General features: G+C 40.7%; 1 protein-coding gene across 11 annotated transcripts in view; it reads left to right on the top strand.

Annotated features, from left to right (window-relative positions):
• The window catches only part of chd9 (chromodomain helicase DNA binding protein 9), a 279,147-nt gene that overhangs the window by 156,749 nt on the left and 108,426 nt on the right, over positions 1-13,972 (top strand). For all 11 annotated transcript variants that reach the window (XM_063066872.1, XM_063066866.1, XM_063066868.1 and 8 more), the window contains one exon: positions 7,813-8,153. In XM_063066872.1, coding sequence (XP_062922942.1) covers positions 7,813-8,153 — 341 coding nt within the window. The remainder of the gene's footprint in view (positions 1-7,812; positions 8,154-13,972) is intronic.

The following is a 13,972-nucleotide window of genomic DNA, read 5'->3' as shown; positions in this document are numbered from 1 at the left end:
GCTTTTCTACGATTGCATGTAATGTACAGCTTGTTACGATGATGACAGCTTTATTCAGTTCATGTCTTTGCCTGTAGCTAAGCTGACCTAAAAATATTGTTGATGCCGAACTGGGGGGCTTTGGTCACGTATTCAGATCTACTTTTAGATCCTTTGTTCTTTCAGTTGAAATGTGGACTGAAGTCAATTTTGTGTATGGTCCTATGGCAGAAATTTGCTCTTTAGTTTGAGGATTTATTTGTTACCGTCATTTTATTCTTCTTTTATTCTGTAATTGTGCATGGTAATCAGAAAATCTAGGGCTTGGAAAAATATGATCTAGCGTGTTTGTAATTTTGTAGCTGCAACCTCTCTTATGATTTAACCTATGTAAATGGCACTAAGTTTTAACTATTATGCAGTCAGTTTTACAGTACATTGAGTGTTTTGATTTGTCTTTGCTACTTTGGGAGAAATTTCTTCTTTAGCAAAGATCTGTAAAAACCCGAATAATGCATTCGTCATTGATATCACTTCGAATGGCAAATAGAAGAAAATCTTTCTATTATTGTGTAATGTCTGACATTTAACAAAACCTAACAACTTAATTTGCATTTTGCTAAATTGGTATTTTGTGTTTAAAATTTTACTCAGATGCCAAGTTGCTAAAAGCTGTGACGACTTCTTTATATTCAGATTCCCTGTTACTTGGAACTGATTGTGGATGCAGTTGTCAACCAGTGGCTTTAGAATTGTCATGGTCTGTAGGACAAAGCTGCATTTCAGGACATTCCTGTTTTAAGTTGCATCCTGATCTAATCTGTTCTGTGTTCTATACTGTAATACCTAATATTGAGTTTGGCTGACTAAATGCTCCAGTTCTGTGAGTAGGAAAATTGTTGGAAAGTCATGCCTGCAGCCTATAGCCTGTCAGGTTGTCAAGGAATTGCCTGATTAATGGAAGTTTGGAATGAGATTGGCTCCTTTAAGGCCCGCTCTTAAGTGCAGTCATATTTTCTTTTGTGACCTAACTTGATGTATTCATCTTTTCTTAATTCACTACGAGGATGTTATATGGTACTTGTGGTCCTACGTACATAACAAATGGAAATAGTTTTTTTTTCATATATCCTTTAAGTTATCCTCAGTGAAAGCCTTAACTTTTTGAATACTTGTATGACCCCTGCTTTGTAAGATCATTCTATTTAAATTAAAACTACTGATTTCCAGTAATCTCTGGTATTTCTAAACTGCACCATCTCCAAAGTTAAGGTGTAGTACCTGGAAATGCTCTCTAGATGTGGTCTAACCAACGCTGTCTTGGTATAGTGTAACTTCTATTTGCGTATAATCCAGTTGATGAAGGCCAGCAATCCTTTGTATTGTGTAGTTGGTCTGCTTCATGATCATTATTGCACATGGACCCCATAACTCTCTTTAAGACCTCCACTATTCCTGCAAGTTCTTTATTTACAAAGGACATTGTTTTGTATTTTTTCATTTCATAACATAAGTGTGCCTACAGTGAAATCCATTCACTGCTATCGTTCCCCATTGACTTAATCTTTTTGTAACTCTATTAGTTCAATGCTTCTACACTGTGTTGTCAAAGACTTTCAGTTTATATAAAAGCAACAATGGTATATATTTCTGCACAATAAGCAATCTTTGCTCTATTGTGGGAATGAAATTTTTTACATTGTAAGAAGTTTGGCTTTATCTTGGTGATCCCACAGATTGAAGGAGATCGCTTTCACATTTCTGTGGCTTTTCAGGTGGCCGATAAGGCAGAGACACATTGGCAGCTAGTGTTAGAAGGCAGCATTCCATCCCAGTCACTTTCATTCCGCTATGTGACACTTCAAACATTTATCTATAGCCAGAGGAGGCAATCTTCCTCAAAGATGACCACTCATTCTCTGTTAAAGCTTCCTCCAGGTAGCCTGATAGAACATAGAGAGCACTCTAGCACCGCACTGGCCCTTTGACCCACAATGTTTTGCTGACCTTTTAACTGACTAGTCACAGAAACAGACCCTTCGGCCCAGCCACCACTGACAGCTCATTCCACCCTCAGAGTGAGAAAGGTCCTGTCCATGTTCCCTGTAATCATTTCAACTTTCACCCTTAACCCATGACCTATAGTTCTTGTCTCACCCAATCTCAGCGGAAAAAGCCTGCTTGCATTTACCCTATCTATACCCCCCATAATTTTGTATACTTCTTATCAAATCTCCCCTCGATCTTGTACATTCTAGGGAATAAAGTCCAAACTTATTCAGTCTTTTTCCTATAGCTCAGAACCTCAAGATGCAACATGCTTGTAAATCTTCTCTGCCCTCTTTCAGTCTTATTTACATCTGTCCTGTAAGTAGCTGACAAAAACTGGACATAATACTTCAAAATAGGCCTCACCAATGTCTTATACAACTTCAACATAACATCCCATCTCCTGTACTCAATATTTTGGTTTATGAAGATCCCTTTGTTCTACTGTGCTCCTCCGTGCCCTACTGCTCACGGTGTAAGACCTGCCCAGGTTGGTCACACCTTGCACTTGTTTGCATTAAATTCCATCTGCTGTTTTCCAGCCCATTTCACCAGCAAGTCCAGGTCGCGCTGCAACCTTTGATAGTCTTTATTGCAACTTACTACACCCCAATCTTGATGTCATCTGCAAATGTGCTGATCCAGTTTACCACATAATCAGAATCAGGTTTATTATCACTGTGATATGTTGTGAAATTTGTTGACTTAGTGGCAGCTGTACAATGTGAAACATGATAGTATAGAACAAGTAAATGAATTACAATAAGTACAGTGCCTATAAGAAGTATTCACCCCCCCCCCCCGGAAGTTTTCAGGTTTTATTGTTTTACAACATTGAATCACAATGGATTTAATTTGGCTTTTTGACACTGATCAACAGAAAAGACTCTTTTGTGTCAAAGTGAAAACAAATTTTCTGCAAATTGGTCTAAATTTATATATTAAACACAAAATAATTGATTCCATAATTACTCACCCCCCGCCCGATTTAATAAGATGCACCTTTGGCAACAATTACAGCCTAGAGTCTGTGTGGATAGGTCTCAGCTTTGCACATCTGGACACTGTAATGTTTCCCCATTCTTCTTTACGGAACTGCTCAAGCTCTGTTCAATTGCATGGGAATCGTGAATGAACACCTCTTTTCAAGTCCAGCCACAAATTCTCAATTGCATTGAGGTCTGGACTCAGACTTGGCAACTCCAAGACATTAACTTTGTTGTTTCTAAGCCATTCCTGTGTAGCTTTGGCTTTATGCTTGAGGTCATCGTCTTGCTGGAAAACAAATCTCCCAAGTCGTAATTCACTTGCAGACTGCATCAGGTTTTCCTCCAGGATTTCCCTCCATTTTGCTACTTTTATTTTACCCTCTACCTTCACAAACCTTCCAAGGCCTGCTGCAGTGAAGCATCCCCACAGCATGATGCAGCCACCACCATGCTTCATGGTAGGGATGGTGTGTTTTTGATGATGTGCGAAGTTTGGCTTATGCCAAACATAGCATTTAGTCTGATGGCCAAAAAGCTCAATTTCGGTTTTATCAGACTGTAGAACCTTCTTCCAGCTGACTTCAGAGGCTCTCTTTGCCACTCTCCATAAAGCTGTGACTGGTGAAGCACCTGGGCAACAGTTGTTGTATGTACAGTCTCTCCCACCTCAGCCACTGAAACTTGTAACTCCTTCAGAGTTGTCATAGGTCTCTTGGTGCTCTAGGTAGATTTACAGCTGTGCCATACTCTGTTCATTTCTTGATGATTGACTTATCTGTACCCCAAGGTATATTCAGTGACTTGGAAATTTTCTTGTATCCATCTCCTGACTTGTGCTTTTCAATAATATTTTCAAGAAGTTGCTTGGAGTATTCTTGTGTCTTCATGGTGTACTTTTGCCAGGATACTGATTCACCAGCAGTTGGACCTTTCAGATACGTTTGTACTTTTACTACAATCAATTGAAACACCTTGACTGTATGTAGGTCTCCAAAAGCCGATTGCCATTTAACTAATTATGCGACTTTTAAAACCAGTTGGCTCCACCAGTGATGATTTGGTGTGTCATATTAAGGGGGGGGGGGGTGAATACTTATGCAGTCAATTATTTTGTGTTTTATATTCGTAATTAACTCAGATCACCTTATAGAGATCTGTTTTCACTTTGATGTGGAAGAGTCTTTTGCTGTTGATCAGGGTCTAAACAAGCAAAATTAAATCCACTGAAATTCAATGCTGTAAAACATTAAAACTTTCAAGGGGGGCAAGTACATTTTATAGACACTGTATATACTTAGACTATGTGTATTAAATAGTTAATTAAAAATAGTGCAAAAACAGAAGTAATATTATAAAATTGAGGTATGTTCATGGGTTCAATGTCAATTTAGAAATCAGATAGCAGAGGGGAAGAAGCTGTTCCTGAATCACTGAGTGTGTGCAATTCGGCTTCTGTACCTCCTTGAAAATGTCTTGGCTACCACGGAGGCTGGTACCCATACTAAAGCTGTCTAATTTAACAATTTTCTGTAGCTTCTTTTGATCCCTTGCAGTACACCTCCCTCCCCCCATACTAAACAGTGATGCAGCCAGTCAGAATGCTCACCATAATACATCTGTAGAAGTTTTTGAGCACTTCCGGTACAAACCGAATCTCCTCAAACTCCGAATGAAATTTAGCTGCTGTTTTGCCTTCTTTATAGCTGCATCGTTATGTTGGGACCAGGTTAGATCCTCAGAGATCTTGAAATCCAGGAACTTGAAATTGCTCACTGTCTCCTCTTCTGATCCCTCTTTGAGGATAGGTTTGTATCCCTTGTCTTACCCACCCTGAAGTCTACAGTCAGCTCTTTGGTCTTACTGACATTGAGTGCAAGGTTGTTGCTGTGACACCACTCCATAAGTCGGTATATCTCACTCCAATACCCCCTCTCGTCTTCATTTAGATACTACCAACAATGGCTGTATCATCAGCAAATTTATAGGTAGCATTTGGGCTATACCTAGCCACACAGTCAGTGGCGTACAGTGAGTAGAGCAGTGGGCTAAGCACACATCCCTGAGGTGCAGAAGTGTTGATCGTTAGTGAGGAGGAGATATTATCACCAATCCTCACAGATTGTGGTCTTCCAGTTAGGAAGTTGAGGATCCAATTGGACAGGAAGTACAGAGGCCTAGGTTCTGAGGCTTATCAATCAGCACTGTGGGAATGATGGTGTTAAACGCAGAGCTATTGTCAATGAATTGTATCCTGACGTAGGTATTTGTATTGTTCAGGTGATCTAGGGCCATGCGAAAAACCACTGAGATTGTCTCTGCCATTGACCGATTGTGGTGTTATACAAATTAGAGTGGGCCCAAGTCTTTGCTGAGGCAGGAGTTGATTCTAGCCATGACCAACCTCTCAAAGCGTTTCATCACTGTGGATGTGAGTGCTACTGTACAATAGTCATTAAGGCAGCACGCTACTCTTCTTGGGCACTGGTATAATTGTCGCCCTGTTGAAGCGGGTGGGAACGTCCAACTGCAGCAGTGAGAGGTTGAAAATGTCCTTGAATACACCTGCTAGTTGGTTGGCACAAGTTTTCAGAATCTTACCAGATACTCTGTTGGGGCTTGTCACCTTGCAAGGGTTCACCCTCCTGAAAGATGCCCTGACATTGGCCGAAACAGTGATCACAGGCTCACCGGGTGCAGCAGGGAGCTTCACAACTGTAGTTATAATCTCCCTTTCAAAGTGATCATAGAAGGCGTTGAGCTCGTCCGGTAGTGAAGCATCTCTGCCATTCATACTATTGGGTTTCACTTTGTAGGAAGTAATGCCTTGCAAACCTTGCCAGAGTTGACGTGCATCCGATGTCATCTCCAACTTCACTTAGAATTGTTCCTTAGCTCTTGAAATAGCCCTCCGCAAGGCACACCTGGTTTTCTTGAATAGACCTGGGTCACCAGACTTAAATACCATAGATCTATCCCTCAGCAGATGATGAACCTCCTGGTTCATACGTTATCATATATATCATTGATATAGATGACAAACAACAATGAACACAAGCACTGATCCCTGCAGTGCACTGATGGTCACAGGCCTCCAGCCAGAAGCAGCCATCCACAACAACCCTCTGGCCGCTTCTTCTGCAAATGTGTAATCCAATTTGCTACCTCATCTTGAATGCCAAGCAACTGAACCTTCTTGACCAACCACCCACGTGGAACATTGCCAAAGATCTCGCTAAAGTCCATGTAGACAACATTCACCATCTTGCCTTCATCAACTTTCCTGGTGACTTCCTCAAAAAACTCTATAAGATTAGTAAGGCATGACCTACCATGCACAAAGCTATGCTGACTATCCCTAATCAGTTAATATCTATCCAAATCCTTCTATGTCTGGTCCCTGAGAATACCTTCCAAGAACTTTCTAACACTACTGATGCCAGGCTCACCAGCCTTTAATTTCCTGGCTTATTCTTTGAGCTGATCTGAAACAATGGAATGACATTAGCTGTTCTTCAATCCTCTGGGACCTCAGCTGAGGCTAAAGGTGTTTTAAATATTTCTGCTTGGACACCTGCTGTTTCTGCACTAGCCTCCCACCGGATCTGAGGGGACATACTGTCAGGCCAGGGGATTTATCCACCTTAATTTGCATCAAGATAATGCTGCTTTGCCTCACATCCATAGGCTTTCTGTCTGTGTCCCGAGAAAATACGAATGCAAAATATCCATTTAAGCCCCCTCCCCAATCTCTTTCGGCTCCACGCGTATATAACCACTCTGATCTTCTAGAGGACCGATTTTGTCCTTTGCTATCCTTTTGCTTTTAATATATCTGTGGAAGTCCTTAGTATTCTCCTTCGCCTTGTCTGTTAGAGCAACCTCATGTCTTCTTTTCACCCTCTTGATTTCTTTCTTGAGTGCTTTCTAACACTTCTTATACTCCTCAAATATCTCATTTGTTCCTGCCTGCCTATACCTGCTATGCACCTCCTTTTTCTTAACCAGAACCTCAATATCTCTCAAAAAGGTCAATCTAACCCTTCCCTCCTGCATAGCCCTCTTGGTGGTATACTCTGTCACCCATTCAGTGATCTCTTGATATTTATCATGGAATCACCTCTAAAACAAGAGTTCCCAACCTGGAGTCCACGGACCCCTTGGTTAATGGTAGGGGCCCATGGCATAAGAAGGGTTGGGAACCCCTGCTCTAAGGGTCATTTTCTTTCTGTATTGGAGTTAACAGTTAACAAGCTGGACAAGACGAGGGATGTTGTGGACAAGTGTTGGGACGGAGCGGCATGGAGGGAAATCGTCCGCCAACTGGAAATTCCAGATGTGACCTAATGACGATTGGAGATTACGGAATACATAAGTTGCTTTCGTAGGTGCACATCAGGCATATGCACACATATGTCTCCATGCCATTTGATACTGGATAATCAAAGCTAGAACACTCAGGATGTTGATAGTGCCTGTTTTAGATGTTGAAGCCCTCTTAATGTTTTGTAATCTGTATGGCCATTTGGACAAGCTTGAGAAGCACTTAGCACAGGTATATTTTATTTCCATACATCTACAGCATGGATCATTTTACTAAGTTTTCCTGAACAGGAAAACAAATAAACCTCAACAAGCTATATTGCAGAAAGTACTTGAAGATAACACTGTTATTATTTTCTATGGTTATTTTTTAGATTGTGTTGAGCCACAGGATAATTTGAATTGCATCTAAATGCATCGAATAGTAAAGGTTTCTCTGAATTATCCATAACATTTTATTTGTGTTATTTTGCAGCCACCTTCCTCCCAGACCACTGTTGATGGTTCTAGTCCACAAGCAAAGCAGTTTGTCAAACTACAGAATGCACAGCTGATGACGGGAAACAAGCAGAAAAATAAGGAAATGCAGAACAAGCAAGAGAAGGCCAATCGGATCATATCAGAAGCAATCGCCAAAGCAAAGGCACGTGGGGAGCAGAATATTCCCAGAGTCATAAACCCATCCTGTTTGTCCACTGGATCTGCTCGAAAGGAAGAAAGGAAGTCAGGCAAAGGCAAAGCAAAGCAAAAGGATAAAGATTCAAAGAATTCTCGAACTGGTTTATGTTCCAAGCCAAAAGACATCGCAAAAATAAGGTATGTTAGAGTGCTTCTCCTTGCAGCTACTCAGATTTAGCTGCAGCAGGTTTTGAAAGACATCAATCCTATTTAGTAGGCATCACACTTTATAAAGAATAAAATCAGAAAAAATATCAAGAGCCAGAAAGCTATTATTTACTTAATATGTTCAATAATAAGGGATTCCCATATCTAGATCTTGAACTAATGCTACAACATGTGGAATGATGTTGAATTGTAAGAGCATCCTCTTCTTATAGACAAGGAGCTAATATTTATCGTTAATCCATTTACTATCTTGTACCCATTTATTTACTACCTTGTACCCATTACCCACTGGCCGCCTAACTCTTTTCCTTTACTGTTGAACTATCATTGCTATTACCATTGGATTGTTATTGAATGTCACTCCATCATTCTTTGCAATGCCACACTTCACATAATTTCTGCTCACATTGAGTCTGATTCTTTAGCTAATTGCCTTAAATTTTGTCTTCTAGTTACAACAGTTCAGTCACTCAAAATATTTCCTCTTGACTGTTTTTCATAATTTAGAATATTTATGCCATCTTATTCTTCACTGTTTTAAGGAAAATAGCCCTGGTTTTATCATCTACAAAACTGAACTCTGTAAAATGGGGCCTTATAGATAAATCTCCTTGACCTGGCTCTGAGACCATGAGCTCATTCTGAAAATGTGGTGCCTTAAAAAGAATCGCCAAACTTAAACAAGCTAGGGCACCTGTATATGAGTGAACCAAATGATTAACTTCACTTTTGGAATCAAATGATAACTGAATCAACTGATTCACCTGTCAGAGCTGAAAACAGTTAAGGGAAGCATGGGCCATATAGAAAATCACGTTAGTGATTCTGGCTGACACTTAGCTTTACACTGTTAACATCCATTATCTTAACTACCACAGTTTACCCACTGGAGACTTGCCCTACTGATAACCAGCCACAAGAAAGATTAGCATTGTGACTTAGCTTAGTCCTAGATTTAAATAGTAAATATATATCCTCAAAGTGTGGCATACTGTATGCATAATACTTCAGATATTTATAAATATTGCTGGTGGTTTTATATGATTCACCAAAGAAAGTTCTGATTAAATTCCCATTTACACACAACTATTTCAAAAGTAAATGCTGTGACTACTTTATTATTGAATTCAGCAATTGGAAAAAAAGGCGTTTGATTTAGCACTGGATTTATTGAAGCTGGTTAAAATTTTTTGTGGAGAGGTACAATGTTTATATTTGAAACATTGATGAGGTGAAGGTAAAGTGGGATCATAGGAGTTTTGTTAGCTCGCATTTTATCCTGAGATTTCCAGACTAGTGCTATATACAAGGAAAAATATAATTCTGACATGTCAGTCCGTGGCTTCCTCTGCTGCCGTGATGGGGCCACACACAGGTCGGAGGAGCCACACCTTATATTCCGTATGGGTAGCCTCTAACCTGATGGCATGAACATTGAGTTCTCTAGCTTCCAGTAGCTGCCCCCCCCTTCACCATTCCCTCTCTCACCATATCTCCTTACCTGCCCATCACCTCCCTCTGGTGCTCCTCCCCCTTTCTTTCATGGTCTTCTACCTTCTCCTATCAGATTTCCCCCTCCATGTTTCACCTATGACCTACCACCTGGTACTTTTTCCTTCCCTCCCCCCACCTTCTTATTCTGACTTCTCGTTTTATTTTTCCAGTCCTGATGAAGGGTCTCTGCCTAAAACGTCGACTGTTTACTCTTTTCTATAGATGTTGCCAGACCTGCTGAGTTCCTCCAGCATTTTGTGTATGTCGCTTGGGTTTCCAGTACCTGCAGTTATTCTTGTGTTTGAAAAATATCATTAGCACTCAAAAGTTAAAACAAATCTCACTGTTTACTTCCAGGCAATTTATTTGCTAGGGAAAACTGAGCTGCATCTATATTTGTATTGAATTAGTGAAGGTCAATGGGTACTCCTTGGAATTTACTTGTTTTTTATATTTGATTTCTAATATTCCTTGGGTGCTTTTAAAACCTTTGCCTTGCTGTCAGTTATAGTCACCCAATAGCCATAGACAAACAGAAACGGTGTGAGACTGTCTTCAGCCAGTTGCCTTGTGCTTTGGGACACGTTCCTGTATGGAACAACAAGAGATCTGAGTTACATTACAGATTTTGCATAGATGTATGGCAGGCAGTCTGTTAACCTGATATCAACAATGTCATTCTATTGACAGCTGCAGTTTCAGTTGTGTTATTCAGATAAGTAGTTTTCAATGTATATTTAACTCTTTTTGATTACATTTGATTGTATCATGGTGAGGAAAACATAAAGTGCTTTCATTGGATTATACAATTCAATATTGATTTTACCTGCTTTTTGTTTTGTACAGTTATCAGTATCTGTGGTGGGTTAAGTTAGAGTGACAGAAGCAGTCCTTCATTCCAGTCCACAGTGGTCTTCATATCCTCTTATATTCCCCACCTATTATTCGCCTACAAACTGGGAGCAATTTATAGTCACCAATCTGTACGCCTTTGGGATGTGGGGGTGGGAGCGAAATCAGAGCACAAAGTCACAGGGAGGACATGCTGACTTCATGCAGAACAGGACTGAACTCGGATCGCCTGAAGTGTGAGGTAACTCTTCTGTTTGCTGACAAGCAGTCAGAGTTCCTGACATCTACATTTATCCTTTAAGAATCTAATGGGTATAATTTTTTAAAATTTATTTTGATGATGTAAATCAAATCCTAAAAAGCAAAAACTGAAAGCCATAAAAATAGCCTTCAGCCGTCTGTTTTGTGAAATGCCAAGATGCTACAGTACAATTTTCTGTTGCTTGTTCTAAAACGATAGGTCATTTTGTTTTTGGATCTTTACTGTAACCAGGGCCAGAAGGTTTTTGGAGAGAACAAAACATTGAAATGACAAGGAGAGGATGGGGACAAACATTGCAGCCAGCAACACTGAAGATTTTGGTTGCTCAGACCAAGCTCAGATTATTATGCAAAAGGACCAGTTTATGCTCCCGTGTTCAATCTCTCGTCAGTACTGCGTTATGTGATCTCGGATAGACAGAGAGGAACAGTTGTTTTTTGGTCCCCTGAGCCTGATCTATCACTTTGTTTGATCTGGATTTATGCAGTTTACCTTCCCACTGCATCCCCGTAGGATTCCTTGGAATTCCTTTTGGCCTCAAAAGCTCGATGATCTACGTGACTATAGATCATCTGCAAACCTTCAGGGTGAAGAAATCTAAATGTTTGGTTTCAAACCTTCGGTTGAATTAAAATTAGATGTATTTGTTTATCACGTATACATTGAAGCAGACAGTGAAATCCGTTCTTTGCGTAAACGACCAACACAATCTGAGGAAGTGCTGGGAGCAGCTTAGAAGTGATGCCATGCATTCCAGACCCAACATACATGGCAGGCCCACCATGTTCAACAGAACAACACACTGAGAACATGCAACAAGCAACAACAAAACAAAACCCTTTCTCACGTTGCCCATTCACACACTCAGACAGGACCTCCAATCCCAGGACAGACTGCCTCAGGACCTACTGACCTAGAGGCTTCGGTCTCTGAACTCGCCAACCTCTGAGCTCCGACCAAGGACTCACTGATCGTGGGCCTCTGACTTCAAGATCTGGCGACTGGCCTTAAGCCTGCAATTCCAACAATTTGCAATAAAGAGATTTCTCCACTTATGTCCTAAATGTTCATCACTTTTCTGGTAACAGAAACCTCAAACCAAGGTTTGGCAGTGTGAAATAACTTCACCTACTCTGTCAGTGTTGATCATCACGTACCGATTGATACCAATATTACACTAATCTCATTTTATTCTTCCCATCATCCCCGCCTGGATTTCACCATCACTTACAGACTAGGGACACGTTTTCAGAGGGCAAATAACTTGCCAACTTCCGTATCTTTTTGAAGTGGAGGAAAGCAGAGCAGCAGGGAGAACCCCTGCAGCCCCAGGGAGAACATACAAACTCTGCAACAGACAGCACTGGAAGTCAAGATTGAACCTGGGTTGCTGGAACTTTCATAATTGAAATTCTAATCCGTTTCCTATCATGCAGTAAATTTTAAAAAAATTATTTTTGGTATTCTGCTCAATTTTGCGTCATTGGTGGTTGGAACAGTTCTTCAAGTTTTTAATATACTATTTTGTATTCACATATTCTATTTCTCACTTATTATCGTGATCTGTCATAATATCTGAATTCTCACAGTCCGCAGGCTTACCTCACTGCTTGGCAATAATTAAGCCTTTTTTAATTGAACATTGTTCTTAATTTACTTAGAGAATAATCTCATTTCCAATTGAGTGGTTATTACTGACATTTTAGGCATCACTAGAGGCCCTCTCTGGGTTGTAGGTCAACCGTGAATGTTGTGTCCTAGCTGTCTACATTGTTAGTGCAGCACCGTCAATTGATATGCAAGCCAAGCCAGTACAATATGGAGAGTAAGCTATTGTCCTTGCAGCAGGTTCCCCTTGCTGTGCAGCCAATGAATCTAAAGGAACGGTAGAGACCAGTACAGCTTGCCAACAGTGGTGTTGCAGGAGTTGCCAGTCAGCGTTGAACTTAGCATAGGACTGCCTTAGGGACTCCAGCTCCGGATTTTTCCTCAGGGTTTACTCTAGAAGCCTATCCCATTATAGTCACAAGGCAGCAGGGGTTTGAGATCAGAGCTTTCCTTCTCTTAGATGAACCGTCAGCCATGGCCTCGTCTGCTCAGAGAGACCGGTTTTAACATGGCAGTAGCCAGCCTTTGCTGCTGGTGCCAATAGAAATGGTTCTGACGGGCTTAGCAGCTAAGTCACACGTCAAGACCAGGAGCTGGACTTGGTTGTCAGAGGCAATTTGAGATGCATGCTTTTGGGAGCATTTAATAGGTAGTGGGAACTGTTCCCCACCACCACACTTCTACCACCGCCCCCCGCCCCCCGCCCCCCCCCCACCCAGCCTGGTTATGACAACATTAAGAAACTACTAGTTGAAGATAAATATGATTGGTTGATGCTCTACTACAGATGTCTATCTTCTAGTCTCTTTTGGAAGTGTGTGTGAACAGAATAATTGCTTCTGCAGTGACTAGCAATCATTAGTCTGCCAATACTGGCCTGGTTCATGCTGACCTGGAGACCACCATTCTATCAGTGTGTTCTCACTCAGTTAAATTCTTCAAGTCAGAAGGGTTGCAAAGTAACTGGAAAACAGGAAACCATGTGGCTCATCAAGATAGAAACTTGTTTGGGGATGCAATCAAAAAAAAAAATTGTTGAATTATGAAACTCACTAATTCACTATTATTTTAGACTACCCGATAGCCTTAAGAGTTATCCCATCTTCTGGTTTCTATCCCATTGTTTGGTATTAGGCTAGCATCCAATGATGTTTGAATGTAGCAAACAGATGAAAGGGCCACTCTTTGTAAGAATCCATGCCATTTTTGATGATGAACCGTTAGAGCGAGCAAGTAAAGTGACAAGTATAAAGCTGGTGAAAACACATCCACACTAAAATGCTGCAGTATTACCTGGCAGTCTCTTGTAGCACACAAGATGGGTGCCATGATCAGTAGACCGGTATGGTGGCCTATTGGAAGATTTACCTCGTGATGTTTTGACTTAAAGACTCTGCTTCTGATATGGCAGTATCAGCCGTTAGGGAAAGAGATGTCTTTGCTGTGTGTCAGATGGAAAAGTCTTCCATTATTTAACACACTCCAGTAGAGTGCATGCGTGTATTCACAATTCATCTCTTCCTAAACTGTTTCAAATATTTCTCAGAGAATTATTTTATACAGTTTGATAATT

The sequence above is a fragment of the Mobula hypostoma genome, chromosome 14 (assembly GCF_963921235.1).
Source record: "Mobula hypostoma chromosome 14, sMobHyp1.1, whole genome shotgun sequence".
Taxonomy (NCBI): Eukaryota; Metazoa; Chordata; class Chondrichthyes; order Myliobatiformes; family Myliobatidae; genus Mobula; species Mobula hypostoma.
Note: the sequence above shows the minus strand (reverse complement) of the source record. Positions and strands in the feature narration are given on the sequence as shown.